Genomic DNA, 14,980 nt, shown 5'->3' with positions numbered 1-14,980 from the left:
CACACACCAATGGGTATTTTACAGTAAAACCATACACGCTCAACAGGCAGCAGTGACGAGGATTGGAGATAAAATTTAAAGAAGCTAATGTGCAAAGAATTGTTTTACAAACTTTCTTCGTCCTGGAATATAAAAAGCTTTAAGTATTTTTGAAAATATTAAGAAAGACAACAAAATAAAACTATAAGGGTGGTAGAGGATCGGGTAAAATAAAAAAAAAAGAGATGATTAATAAGACAAGTGGTACTCTAAATCCATTATATTTGTAAACAAAATTAAATGTAAGTCACAAATCTTTTATATTTATAAGCGTACTGTGAAAATGCATTGCTACTAGAGTTAGTATATATTGATGGATCCATGAAGTTCACAAAATTCTTACTGAACTTAATTAAATGCACCCATGTATAATAAATATAAGCACCATCAACTTTTTAAAGTGACGTCATAGACTCGTGTATAAGTGAAAACTTCATAACCACACACCACTTAAAAGTTGCTTCCCGAGCTAAATCTAAACGTGGTTCATATATATCCGCGTACAGTATACGGAAAATGACCAACACTATTAAATTTTGCCTTTTGAATCCTCATCCAAAAAAACCAAATTAAACAGTACTCTTCAAATTTTAATTAGTTATAACTTGAAACTTTGGATCAAACACTTGCGAGATATGGAGGACGTCATTGGCTGCGTTCATTTGGCTAGTAATCCGGCGTGGAAAAACTTATTAATAGATTAATATATGATTAATTAATTATTAGTTATATAAAATTTTAAAATAGATTAATATGATTTTTTAAATCAATTTTTTTATAGATAATTTTCAAAAAAAAAAACACCGCTCATCAATTCTGAAATTATGCCAAAAAAAAACGAGAGAAGTCAGGGTGCCGAGCGTGGCCATTGTCGTGGCAAGAAAAAACATGCCGCGACAAAGATTTCACCGTCGTGGGTGGCGTGGAAAATATTATCACCAAATTAAAGAACCATTTTTTAAAAATAAGTAAGTTCCAACTTCCACGTGTCCCCTTTGAAATTTTCCGCAAATAAAACAGGAACGATATATGGCTTTCTGTCGGAAATAATGCTGTTGTTTTGTTCTTGGACAATACTCAGCAGTGAACGGACGAAGTTGTTGGATTTCTGTCGGATCATAATATATTCATGCCACAACAATGCAGGCGGCCGGTATCGTTCAGATTATTGACAGAGAGGAGCGCTGCTTATTGGACATCTCCAACAATCACCATAGTCCATAGAGGTCTTTAGAAAAAAAAATACGCGGTCCGGTAAAAACCGCCAAATTTCATTATCAGCAATTCCAGCACGAGAAAATCGCATCCATTTGAAAAATCCTTTCTAAAAATTTTCTTGCCATGCTCGGTCCATATTATGCACCAGCCATCATTGAAAGAAAAAACACGTCACCTGATTTTAGTGGATGTCGTCATTTCGTTTGATCAGCTGGCCTGAGAAACTGGACTTTTGCCAGCTGGATCGAGTTTTCTCTGAACTGATACAGCGTACTCCATCCGTCTTAAAATAAATCAATCTTTTACTTTTTACCTATAATACTTAACTTTTTATCTTATTTATTCTTTATAATTAACATTTTTATTTTTATTAAATAATAAATCATGAATAATATTTACATATGACTATTTTTTTAATTTCTTGAATTTTTTTAAATAAGACAGATGAACACGGAAACCAAAAGTAAATGGAGGGAGTATATACTAGGTATTACACTATTACCTACTTCCTCCGACAAAAAAATAAATTCTTCGGTTTCCGTGTCCAACGTTTGACCATCCGTCTTATTTGAAAATTTTTCAGAAAATTAGAAAAAAATTAGTCACACGTAAAGTATATCATCTAATAAAAACAAAAATATTAATCGCAAAATTTTTTTGAATAAGATGAAACGTCAAAAATTAAATATAAAAAGTGAGAAATTAGTTTATTTAGTGACCATACGGTACTATATAAATAGCAGGACATGAGTACAACTACGTGAGTAGGGAAAGCTACTCACCAGCAAAGGACTAATCAATCGTGCATGCAGCTACGCGAGCAGTTTTCCGCTCGGTCGCCATCAGAAGAAAATTAGTGCTACCAATACTATACGCCATACTAGCTCTGTCGCGTTTGTTTCTTCATGACTTCTTCTGAAGCCCTGATGTGTTGCGAAGATTTAACCCACTTTTAGATCTGTTTATCACGTTATCCAAAAGATAAATTAATTTTTTTCCTGACCTGCATCAGATCATGTTGTCATCGCTCGCTAAACGCTGATCAGAGCGGTTTCACTAATGATGAGAGATTGATAGATGCTGCTAAATCCACGTGCACTGTCCTGATCAGATTAGGCGCTCGTTAATTTCCCTGCAAAGCTTTCGTTACCCACCCTGTGTGGCGGCAGAAACCTCGGCACGGTAATTAAACCATGGTTAAAAGTAGGATTGAAACAGCTGCAGGTCCATGCACCATGCGTATGCAGGTGCGAAAACCGCCCCCAACGGAGTAACTAAACCGGCTATTTTTCGCTTCTGATTATTATGATAAGTTAAAATTTAGAGTTTTAACTTTAAATTTAACGTAGATTTTAAGAAATTTTTATCATACTTTATTTTTCATACTTAGCATTTAGATCGTTTCGAACACTATATAAAAATTTTATTTATAAATTAACTTCTACTTGCAGTTTACAAATATACAGTTACAATCACTCATAAACCTCGCACCAGTTTTTAATTAATCGCTATTGCTCCGTACTAATCACTGACCGTCAGCTGACCGCCGACTGTCTTATCGGCTAAGCAGCCCCGGATGATTTGTTAATTCGGCGCACCAAACAGCGTCCAGGTGCACTGTATCCGTATGCCCCAAGCTTTGGGGGCGCTTTGCTTTGCATTTTTATTTTCATAGGGAAAGGAGAGAAGTAGCGGATTGACCATGAGCCATCAGAGTTTGGTGTTTGAAGAAGATGCAACTTTCCTGCGGCTCCGGTCTCGGAGTTGTCCGGGGCACGTAGCTCAATTATACGGTAGATCACACATTTTTTTTTCGTCCGCTGCCTGATCCGCTTGGGAATAGCGTCGGGTTTGACCATGACTAGTTGTCTACTTGCCTTGGTGACACCCTATAACACACGTCAGTGGCTTTTTGGATCTAAAGATTTTTTAAAGTCTCTGTCACATTAGATATTTGGACGTTAATTAGAAGTATTAAATATAGTAACAAAACTAATCGTATAAATAAACGCTATTTCATTAGACAATTTTTTCAAGCCTAATTAATTCACCATTAGCAAATGTTTACTATAACATCATATTCGCTAATCATGGACTAATTAGACTCAATAGATTCATTTCGTGAAATAGCCCAGAGTATATGATAAGTTTTATTAATAGTCTATATTTAATACTTCTAATTAGTATCAAACATTCAATGTGACCGGGACGGAAACAAACACCCCTCAAGTTGCATTCGCCCTCTTCGTTAATCATGACATCATTCCCGAATACTACCATTCCAAGTGAGAGATTTATTCTCGCTGAATGGGTATTATAGAAACAATTTTGACGATGCGATAATATAATTGTGAGGAGAGCATGAGTTTCATCTGGATACACTTGAGCATACACGGTTTTCAAAAATACGAAGTTCTTTGAAACAAGCATGGAAGTCTGAATGTTTCATTTTCTATACGTTCAACCAATCACATGCAAATGATAGGACAACATGATTATAAAGAGAATGAGTTTCATCTGTACGAAGTTGAGCATATAGTGTTTTCAAGATATGAAGCTGCTTGAAACAAACATTGAAGGATAGAACGTTTTATTTCCTATACATCAAACCAATTACATGCAACGCTATTAGTGTGGTATTTTTTTTGCAGATTTTACTCTTATTTATCTTTATTTTTGCGTGTATGCTTTCCAAACAACCAACATTATTTTTTAAGAAAAATATAAATTTATCACATCACATTTCTAACTTAGTTTTTTTTTTAACTTTGTAACCGTTAGTTTCATGTTTCTACAATTAAGTACTATTATAAAAAAATCAAAAAATATTTCATCTTTATCTTATAGAAGAACACAAACTAAATGGTACGTATAACTAGCATATAAAAACACACAATAAAATTGTGCATCGGATGTCTTGTTTTATTCATCAACTCCAGCCTCTTTAGATGACATAACACTCTTGAACCATGAAACGGAACTCTACACCGAAAAATGTACCACTTGCAATGGTTATTGTTAATTGCATATATAGTTAATTAATTCACTCGCTAACAATATCATTAGAAAGCATGATGTGCATACAATCATCAAAATGGATCTTTCTTCCCACCCATAATTGGTAAAATCCAAATCGCCTCCAAATCCTCCTAAAAGGACCTAGAGTGATCTTATAACTTATGGAGTAAATCTTAAGCAGCTTCGTTTGAATGTAACTTAGTACTATCACACTAGCACTGTGCGAGAGAGAATCAATTCGACCTAGAGTCTTCACGTACAGTTTGCATGTTGTGTACTAATCTGTGACAGTGCGGTAGGGAACATCAGAGAGCGTCTCTGTCCTTGTGATGACGGCACATGTTTAGCTTCTAGAAGGTCTACGTGGGATGTCCAGATCCCGTGGATGTCAAATTAATTGCTAACTGCCATGGATCCTAGATTGATTTGGCATTACTCTTGTCTGCCACCCTAGATGAGGAGGACATGTGAGAGCAGGTACAATAGTATGAATAAGCTTGCCGTAAATATATTTTAATAAGATAAGATAGAAAAGAGAAGAGCAGCGGACTACAGATTTGTAGTCAGCTGCAGCATGTACTTCAAGATGCAATGTGTATATGACAGATGATACATAGCAGTATATGTTTTGTATGTAACTATTGTATAAATTGGCTATTAGATTGGTTAGTAGTTGGCTATACTATTAAACTTGCTCTGACACTGGGAAGGAGCCCAGTAGCTAATCCTGACATTGGAAACGAAAACTTAGGCCTTGTTTAGTTTACAAAATTTATTTGTAAAAACATCACATCAAATATTTAGACACACATTTAAAGTACTAAACATAGTCCAATTATAAAACAGATTTCAGATTTCGCCTGGAAACCGCGAGGCGAATTTTTTCAGTCTAATTAATCCGTCATTAGCACATATTGGTTATTGTAGCACTTATGGCTAATCACGTCCTAATTAGGCTCAAAAGATTCGTCTCATAATTTCCTCCATAACTGTGTAATTAGTTTTAATGTTCATATATATTTAATGCTTTATTTAGATATCCAAAGATTCGATGCGATGTTTTTAAGAAAAAATTTTGGGAACTGAACATGGCCTTAGTATACAAATTTACACCATTGACCGCTTTAGGTGCAAGACTACTGATGGACGTAGTTAAAATTTTAATTTTTAACCTTAAATTTAGAGGTAATTTTAAATTTTTTTATCAAAGTTTTTACTAGCTTTGAGTTTTAGAATGCTAAAAATATGTATATAAACGTTTTATCACAAATTATTTTTTCTTTTTAATATATTGTTTGGACTTTTACATGAAAGACAAACAATCGCTCCCATGGACACCGGTTAGAGGATCCAAATATCCAATTAATGGCTTGCATTCATCACTGTACTGGTACAACTCAATGAGCACCTGATCAGTTACATCACGCCAAACTTACTGAATTTTCATCTGAAAATTTGCAGCTATTTTGTCCAGAACATATAATCTAAATTCTTAGACAGACTAGAATTTCCTCAGTAGCCAGGAAATCAAATGTTACAATTTACAAACGATAGCCACTGATGGCCCAATTAACCTTTTCTATTTAGGCCCAATCAAAAAGCTTCATGAAACTAAACCAAATTTAGCTCACAAAACCGGTGCGGCCCATTAGCCCATATCGTGGGACTTTTTTTCCTCCCCAAATTTTGCCATCGCTAACCTCTCGATACGCCGCTGAATCCTCGCCTTCCACTTCGCGGGAGGCTCTTATCGCCAAAACCCTCTCCGGCGAGACGACGCCGGTGGGGAGCTTCGTGGCGGCGGGTTCGATGAGGCCGTCGCCCATGGCGGTGCGCGGCGGATCCACGGCGGCGCTCGCCTTCTTCCGCCTCCGCCCCGGCCCCCTCGGCGGCGCCGTCCGCCCGGACGCCGCTCGCGCGGGCGGCCACTTCTCCGTATGCGGCGGCTGCTGGGGCCGCCAGGGCCATAGCCTCGTCGACTCCGTCCTGGAAGAGCTCCGGTCACGAAGGCGAGGCCGGGTTTCGGCAAAGTAATGCGCCCTGCCCTTGTCATTCTCTAGACCACATACTTGCGCATTTTGAACCCATAATGGGCACTGTTGAGCTGCAATGGTGTACGCTTTGTTCACTTGTTGCAGACTGGCAGTAGATATTAAGTTATACATTATACCGAATTACTAATGTGCATAAAGGAGATTTTTCCTTCCTAACTTCATCGGTTGGTGCGTGCCTAATGACCCTAGAGGTGTTTGGTTTGGTAGTTTGTGCCAAATTTTCCATACTCCTTGCCGAAGTTTGGTAGTGAAATTAACTAGAGAACCAATAGGAAGGAATCCTCCTGACATTTTGTAGCAAACCAAATTCTGGTCTAACCCATTATCCATTCAATGGTACCAAAAGTTGGCAAGACAAACACTGGCAACCATCAGCATAGAACCAAACAGACTATAGGATTACAACAAACCTCCAAGGAATGAACATTCATACCGGTGACCAGCTGCCATAATATATTCTTTATTGATGCGAGTAGGTGAGCATAACTTGTGAGCTGTTCGTATGAAATGTTTGTATGCCAACAAGAATAATCATATGATGTACCCAAGGAGCTTCTGGGAAGATCAAATAGTTTTTGCAGGGATTTTTATTGGTAAATTTGTTGAGTGCAATACATAATGTAATGCGGAAAATCAGGAACACATATAGCTGTCGATATTCAGCCAGTTAATGTCTAATTTTGCTACCATTTAATATATTATTGGAATGGCACTGACTTTACCTGACAAACAAGCGTTTCTTTTTTCTTCATTTCTTTTAGCTTTAATAATTGTCATCCTTATTAGTTGTTAGCTTTAATAGTTCTGAATGGTTAGTACTGAAAAATTTGCATATAGATGTTTAATTTTAGTAATTTTTATCCTTATTAATTGTTTGGCTTAACCATTTGACAATATACTGAAGCTTGCTTTTGGAGTCCCTTTTTCAGGATAGGACTGCAGGGGACAAAGGAACTGCCTGACAATAAGATAGATAATAGAACATTACAGAAAGGGTTGCTTCTTGAATTTCAGAAAGATTCTGAGAGGTTTTTGCTTGCAGTTGTTGAAAGGCCCGATGGAAAGAAAAACTGGAAAGTGACTGACCAGGTATCAAAAGATATTTTTACTGTAGTTCTGTCTATATCCAATTGAATAAACATTTTGTTTCTTAGCATATGTTTGTCATCATCTATTTGCCTATGAATTCTCTCATTGATATGGCTATTTTATTTGTACAGAATGGTATATTGTCTTCTATAAAACCCCAGCAAGTTACATATGTTATACCTGGTATCATCAATTATAACCATTCAAGAATAGTTGAGTTTATTGAGAAAGCACAAGATCTTTTGGTAAGAAGTGTTGCATTGCATGATATGAATGTGCACCATAGATAATTGTGCATCTTACTGTTTGCATACATTTTATAGGACCCTACTGTTTTGGAGTGTGCCTGGATGGAGCTCTCTGAGAATGATAAATCAGTAACAGTAGAAGAGTTCGCAGAGGTCAGAAGTTCCCTTATTCTATCTGATTTTCAATCTTGTATTTCATATTCAGATGTAACTCGACTCTTTTGATTTTCTTAGATAGTTTATGGTAGCAAGGAGTCTCTGGAAAGCTATTGTGCACACTTCTTGTTATCGAGAGACATAGTCTATTTTGTCAAGGTAGAAAGCAGGGATTCTTCTGTGTACCAACCTCGACCACCTGCTCAGGTATATTCCTAAATATATCCATGATTTCATCTCTCTATACACACTGTAAATTACTTGTCTTTCACAAAATTTAGTTGTTTTTCTCACTGATGTAGCCTCCAAAGTGCCACAATTATTGCTAAGTCTATTATATTATGAGTAGCAAGTCTAATAAAATCAAATTAATTTGATCAATCTAGATAATTTATTAGACATTTTGATGGTCAAATAAGAATTTTCGACTTCATGTATTCTCAATTAGTTCTCTATTTAGTATTTATTGACCAAGTATCTTGTTGCTATATTAAGTTTGATGGTTGATCTGTCATGGTTTGTTGGTTAAATTTCCATCAAAGAAGTACTTATCACACTCTCAATTCCTCAAGTTGCTCTTGTCTCTTAATTTTATGGACATCCTTGCTTTTATGTATTGCCTGTTGGACTTAAATTCCTCATCTGGTAGTAGGTGGAGGAACTTTTACGACGGAAACTTGCTAAAGAGGCAGCTGAGAAGGAGTTGGAAGAATTTGTCCAGTTACTCAAGTCTGCCAAAGCATTGCCTCTAGATGCTAAGCCTTCAAAAGATTCATGGTTGATGGAAGAGAAAACCAAGCAAAGAATTGAGTCACTTCAGGCATATGCGGTTGATGCATGTGATGATGAACAAAGGAGAACGGCGGGAAATGTAACATATCCTATACCTCTACTCTGCTAGTATTATTTTTTCATGCATAATCATTAATAAGTTTCTATGTCTGTTTACGCTAAGTGTTCGCCTACTGAATAACTAAAAATCCTTTTTTACCATCGTAAAGTACCAGGTCCTTCAAAAAGTTTTGAGGCAAATATTTTTCTAGTGTAACATCATTATTCGTCGAAGGAAATAGTTAAGTTGTCCCTTGTCGTTGATGTTTGCTTGCATTATCATTAATGAATTGCAGATTCTCAAGGCTATGGGCTTTTCAAAGACATCATCAGCTGCCTTGAAGATCCTTATAAATGTTGGGTACTTCCCTGTGCATGTCAATCTTGATCTTTACAGGTATGATGTTCGCACCGGGTATACTGAGGAAGTTTTGTCAGCTGCAGAGGAACTTCTGGTAGACTGCCCTGACTCAGACATGGTATATTTGATTACTGATGAATAGTAATGTTCTTTGTATTATTGCATTTTCCCTTTTGTAAGTTTAGCTATGCAGCTATATCATTAGTATAGGCAGGAAGTCTACTACAAAATGGTGATGCTCTTTGTTTGTTTTTAGTTTTTCATAAGTTTTCCACACAGCTTTACTAAGTTAATTTGTAGTAACAGCAAGCCTCTCTCCTACTGTCCAATTTTGTAGTAACAGCAAGCCTCTCTTCTACTGTCTTCCCTTAAAATTGTATATAAATTCAGCATTGCTTTCAATCCATCTTTTCAGCATATTAGGAAGGATCTCTCAACTTTGAAGGTGTATGCTATTGATGTGGACGAGGCTGATGAGGCATGTTTCTGTTCCTTCTGTCATTGCATCTTTCCCAAGGGATTGGATAATATAATTTAGCAGCTGTGCCCACAGATAAATCCACTAAAAGCTCTCTCTTTTTGGTGACTCAGCTTGATGATGCACTAAGTGCTGCTAGATTACCTGATGGTAGGATAAAGGTATGGATACATGTTGCTGACCCAACAAGCTTGGTTCAACCCCGGAGCATCATTGATAGGTTTTTCTTCTGCTCCCTCTTCTTATTGTTTCTTTAAGTATCATCTGATCTTATGTATAAGAGAACATTGCTTTGCCTACAGGGAAGCAATGCACAGAGGAACCTCGATCTTTTTACCAACTGCTACCTTTCCAATGTTCCCAGAGAGGCTTGCCATGAATGCCATGAGCTTGCAACAAGGCAAGGGTTGTAAATCTGTTAGCGTATCTGTGATTTTGCAGCCAGATGGAAGGTAGCGCACCGTCTACCTATTGCTTTTCTCTTGCTTCTTGCAGCGAAATTGTTGACAACTATTTGTGTTGTACATAGTATTGCAGAATATAGTATAGAGAATTCACTCATCAAACCTACCTACATGTTAACATATGAGAGTGCGACTGAATTACTGTACATGAACTTGGAAGAAGAGGAAGAGCTGAGGATTCTTCAAGAAGCTGCTACTCTTCGTGCACAGTGGCGTCGTAGTCAGGTAAGTACTGAATGTGCCTTTGTTATTTTCTGTCTATTGGCACATTTGATTCACTGGGCATTTGTAAAGCAGGAAAAGGGTTATACACACTAGCATGTGTTGACTAGAAAATCCATTCCCTACCAGGAGAGCCAAATGATGAAATGAGTGCTCCTCCATCAGCAATAATTGATCAAAGCATAGGGGACATTGCCTTCTCTTTTCAATGCCACCATTCAGCATGTTCTCAAGTGTAGTTTTTAGTACTGTTGGATTTTATTTCTAGGAGTCATGTGACCCAATCAAAGAACTAGGATTCCCTTGCCTAGTTGGAAGTGATTAGCAAAATGCTCGAAAATTATCAACATATCAATTATAATGAGTCGTTTGTGATAAGCAAATGCAAGCGGGATGAACTATAACCGTAATTTTCATACAAAGAGAGATAAAACATAAGCAGAACATAAGTGCCTGATTATCGTTGTGGTCCAGATTTCTATGGATAAGGGAACTTTTTCCAGTTTCCTTTCCTAGACTAAGCTTACAAATAAATACCACTTATCATAAGCCTGTATTTTCAAAGATTTTCTGAAGTATCATGTCAGTACCTAATCAACTGAATAATGCATTTGCTACTTTTAAACATTGACATTCTGAAGTCCACAGGGTTCAATTGACACTACTATGATAGAGCCACGTATCAAGGTTGCAAATCCTGATGATCCTGAACCAAGCATTAATCTATATGTTGAAGACCAATCCAACCCAGCAATGCGACTTGTATCTGAGATGATGATACTCTGTGGGGAGGCCGTGTCTGCTTTTGGATCTGATAACAACATTCCTTTGCCATACAGAGGGCATCCCCAGTCTAACACAGCTGTGTCAGCATTTGCTCATCTTCCTGAAGGGCCTGCCAGGAGCTTTGCCAACATCAATGTGCTACGTGCCGCAGAAATGGATTTCCAAAAACCTGTGCCACATGGTGTCCTCGGTATTCCTGGTTATGTGCAGTTCACCTCGCCTATTCGAAGATATGTTGATCTCCTAGCTCATTATCAGGTAAATATGCCTCTAGGGAGAAGTTTAACAGTTTGCAGGAACGTGGCAGTTACAATGAACTGTCCTATTGTCAATTGCCCACCTTGCATTTTATATCATGAGTGAAATCTAGTTTCATTGTAGCTTGATCCCAATATTATGTTTATGGTATACTAAACTTTTGAATGTTGATGGGAAATGTGTTAAACTGCAGATAAAGGCTTTTCTTAGAGGTGAATCTCCACCATATTCAGCCGGTGACCTAGAAGGAATGACATTTATTGCAAGCATGCATGTTAAAGTAGCCAGGAGACTCCATAGCAACAGCTTACGTTACTGGTTGTTGGAATATTTGAGGAGACAACCAAAGGGACGGAAGTATAAAGCACTGATTCTTAAGTTTATTAAGGATCGCTTGGCTACTTTGCTTCTTTTAGAGGTACACAAACATGCTTCATCCATTACATTTTTATTTGATATATAAGATTATTGTTGCTGCTTTTATGGGATTGTATTTGTTACAATAGCAGCTATGCAGATATTGTTAGTGGTCTTGCCCAGAACTTAGAGAACCAGTGTAACCTGGCTTGGGGAAGGTGATAAGATCCTAACCAGTATAAAAGCCACTTTATTGCTTGGTCACATCATTTTAGTTGGTTATTCCTGAATTGATTCAATTGTTTTATGGATTATGACCAATCTCATAGATGACTTAGGATTGTTCAATCTTATTCTGGTTTTTTATTAAAAAAAATCCTTTTTGTGGTTGGGTTCACGCAAACTGGTCGGTGGTAGCTCATTTCTTTGCCTGTTTTAATTTTCCTAAGCCACGTTAACCTATTGTCAGGATAAAAAAAAACTACATTCCATGGAATATGGAGAAGGCATGGTAAAGCATATACTAGTCAACTGTTTGATGGCTCATGTACAAACGAAATTGAAGTAGGCAAGTAGTTAACTACAACCTTAGTTGTTTTCCTTTATATTTTAAGTTTTTCAAGTATCTTCCTTAGCATTTGAAGTAACAGTCTAAATGCACATGCTTTGCTAGATTAAAGGGGAATCTTATATTAATCCAGTGCGTCAACTGAGCTTAGCCCTAGCCCCAGCATCACACTGACCTGCAATGCTTGCCCTACACCATGCTCTGAGCTCTGATGCCATGTTTGGTTAAAATTTGTGGAGACGGGGTTATTGAAATAAGAGCAAAGTTGTATGTTTCTTATCCTTCTGTTTTGAAAACTTTTAGTGAATTGGAAGGGTTGCAAGGCCAACCAGCACCAACTGTCAATTTTTTTAGCAGCTAAAAGTGTCCAAACTGCTAAAATTTTTATCTTACAAGGAACAATATGATTATGCTAGAACCAACTGGAGCTAACCCTATTGTATTACTACTTTACTAGATCGAAACCCTTTCCTGTACATGTGCATTTGCGATATGCATTTGAGCTTTGCGGCTTAGAGAGAGAGAGAGGATTTTTTACGCGTTTTTTAATATATTTTTATGTGTGCATAGTAATCACAGCTAGTGACGCATATATTAGGATTACTGTCAGTCACAGCTGGTTAATTTGTCTGCTGTGCTAGTCTATTTTGCCACTAGTTCACAATTATTTTCTAATTTCTTGGCATATATGGCGCTCTTGTGGTAGTATCACTTTCTCAATATTGTCACTGGGGTATTATATTCCAATTCTGGTGATATTTGGCAGGTTGGGATCCAAGCTACAACCGTGGTTTCAACAGGGAAAGTGGGTGATGAAGTTACTGTCATTGTGGAAGCAACCCATCCCCGTGATGACATCTTATCAGTTACAGAGTTTACAGAAGTTTCAGATGAGTAAAAATGTGTGCAATCACCTTTTGATGCTCACAGCCTCACGATCTGAACATAGAATCTTTGACACTACTACTCCAGAAACTCAATGCGCCTATGGAACACAGGTTTGCTATTTGGTGTTGCCAAGTTGCACCGACCTGTCATTTCCTATGTAGTGAAGATATGAAGAAATTGATTTTGATGCAAATGCAAGAGGTGATGCGTTACCTATGGCACTTGGAGGTGACAATCTCCACTCCGGGACTATCTTCTCCAGCTTATGCTACTATAAAGCCCATTTTGCATGGAACAAACGGGTTGACTTCAAGGGGTATGGTCACATTTTGAATCTTTTAACAGGTATGTATCGTCTAACTTGTACATCTATTTTGACTCTGGGAACAGATCTGGTACATTGATGCTTTTCTGTTTAGGTGCAAAGGCCAACATTCGTTAATAACTGTATAGTTGGATGCATTTTCTGCTGTTCTGCTGATTTTTGCTGATGTTTATACTTGGTTGGTTTATGGGCTGACACGATGAAAGAATAGTGATTCCTTTTACTTATTTATTTCTGAGTTAGTCTTCCTTTTGGAGTAAAATGTAAGGCGTCCTTGTTTTCTGCAAACTCAACTTGATTAATAATTGAGCTAACAATACATGTGTTTTGTGGCATACATGTAGTATCATTAGATTTGTGTTTGAAAATATTTTTAGATGATGTTAATTTTATGGTTGTTGATATCATATTATAAAAGAAATTAAGTCAAAGAATAGATTAGAGACCGTGGAAAAAGCCAATATGCCCTATACTTTTATATGGAGTGAGTACTAAGATATGGAATCGCAAAGGACACATGCTAGAAACTTGGTTGCATTTGCTCAGATGACACTCATCTCGATGTTTGGAGATGTAATGGTTTTCACAGTTCGACCTAATTGGTAGTTTTTCCATTAGAGCAAGTATAATAGCAGACTATAAGAGCATCTTTAATGTGTTCTAAGAAGGTGCATAGAGAAGAGAGAAATCTATAGAATAGATGCTATATATTGGAGAGAGGTGCTAAGCTAAATTTTCTAAGCACCCATTGCTTATCTAAGCAACTAGTGCTTAGATTAAAAAAATATTGCATGGTGAGGGAAAAGTGGGAAGGATGACAACTTTTTATCTTAGTGGGTCTCACCTTAGTGTAGCAATACGAGTCTAAGCATTGGAGCATATTTAACTAAACTAGCACCTTATGACATGTCTATCCTTAAAACTTACTAAGGAAATATACACTAAAGATACCCTAAGCTGGCTATATGCTTTTGTGGAGGAGAGAGGGGATGAGAGAGTGTAAGCAGGCTTTTGTGGAGGAGAGAGGGGATGAGAGAGTGTAAGCAGGCTGTAAGCTTATAGTCAGCTTGGGCACAAGAACCAAGAAACTATGTGAGAGTGACATGTGGGTCCTACATTAATGATGAAGAGCTAAATGGGCTAAGAGAAGACTATAAGAAGTCTTATAGCCAGCTTGTTGGCTATATTATTAACCTTGCTCTTAAATATTTCACCCCGTCTCACACTCATCCACCAACCAAACAGGGTCAGGATGAGTTAGCTCTATCTCAACCTATCTCATCACTGGAACCAAACACATCCTTAGATTACCGAAATACCCTCGTGGGACCTATGTGAATCAAGGGGTAATCTTGTAATTTCTTGAGGTGATATGGAAGCTATAAAAGCATGTCACCCTCACAGTAGAAAAAACAGATTATCTAAGGAATACATTACATGCGTATTTAAGCATTTCTACGTTTGAGTTGAGATTAGATTGACGAGAGAATCCACTTTTTGGTTCGTTACCTTGGGCTTGGGTCTCTAACAAATACCGTGCACACACCGCTGAGTAGGCTGGTCGAGAAGCCCGTGCAAGTTTTTGGTAGCGTGAGCGAGGAGCTCGGCTGCTCGAAAAGG

The 14,980-nt window shown here is 37.4% G+C and overlaps 1 protein-coding gene across 1 annotated transcript; it reads left to right on the top strand.

Moving 5' to 3' along the window:
- Window positions 1–5,978: 5,978 nt before the first annotated feature.
- On the top strand, window positions 5,979–13,679 carry LOC102713435 (ribonuclease II, chloroplastic/mitochondrial). The gene is made up of 15 exons (XM_040523392.1): window positions 5,979–6,305; window positions 7,259–7,418; window positions 7,550–7,663; window positions 7,742–7,819; window positions 7,901–8,029; window positions 8,475–8,693; window positions 8,950–9,132; window positions 9,430–9,492; window positions 9,606–9,712; window positions 9,795–9,944; window positions 10,022–10,181; window positions 10,827–11,222; window positions 11,416–11,640; window positions 12,914–13,380; window positions 13,455–13,679. Exons 1-14 carry the CDS (start codon window positions 6,085–6,087, stop codon window positions 13,043–13,045), a joined length of 2,337 nt encoding a protein of 778 aa, XP_040379326.1. The 5' UTR covers window positions 5,979–6,084; the 3' UTR covers window positions 13,046–13,380; window positions 13,455–13,679.
- Window positions 13,680–14,980: the final 1,301 nt, after the last annotated feature.

The sequence above is a fragment of the Oryza brachyantha genome, chromosome 1 (genome assembly GCF_000231095.2).
Source record: "Oryza brachyantha chromosome 1, ObraRS2, whole genome shotgun sequence".
NCBI classification, from domain to species: Eukaryota; Viridiplantae; Streptophyta; class Magnoliopsida; order Poales; family Poaceae; genus Oryza; species Oryza brachyantha.
Note: the sequence above shows the minus strand (reverse complement) of the source record. Positions and strands in the feature narration are given on the sequence as shown.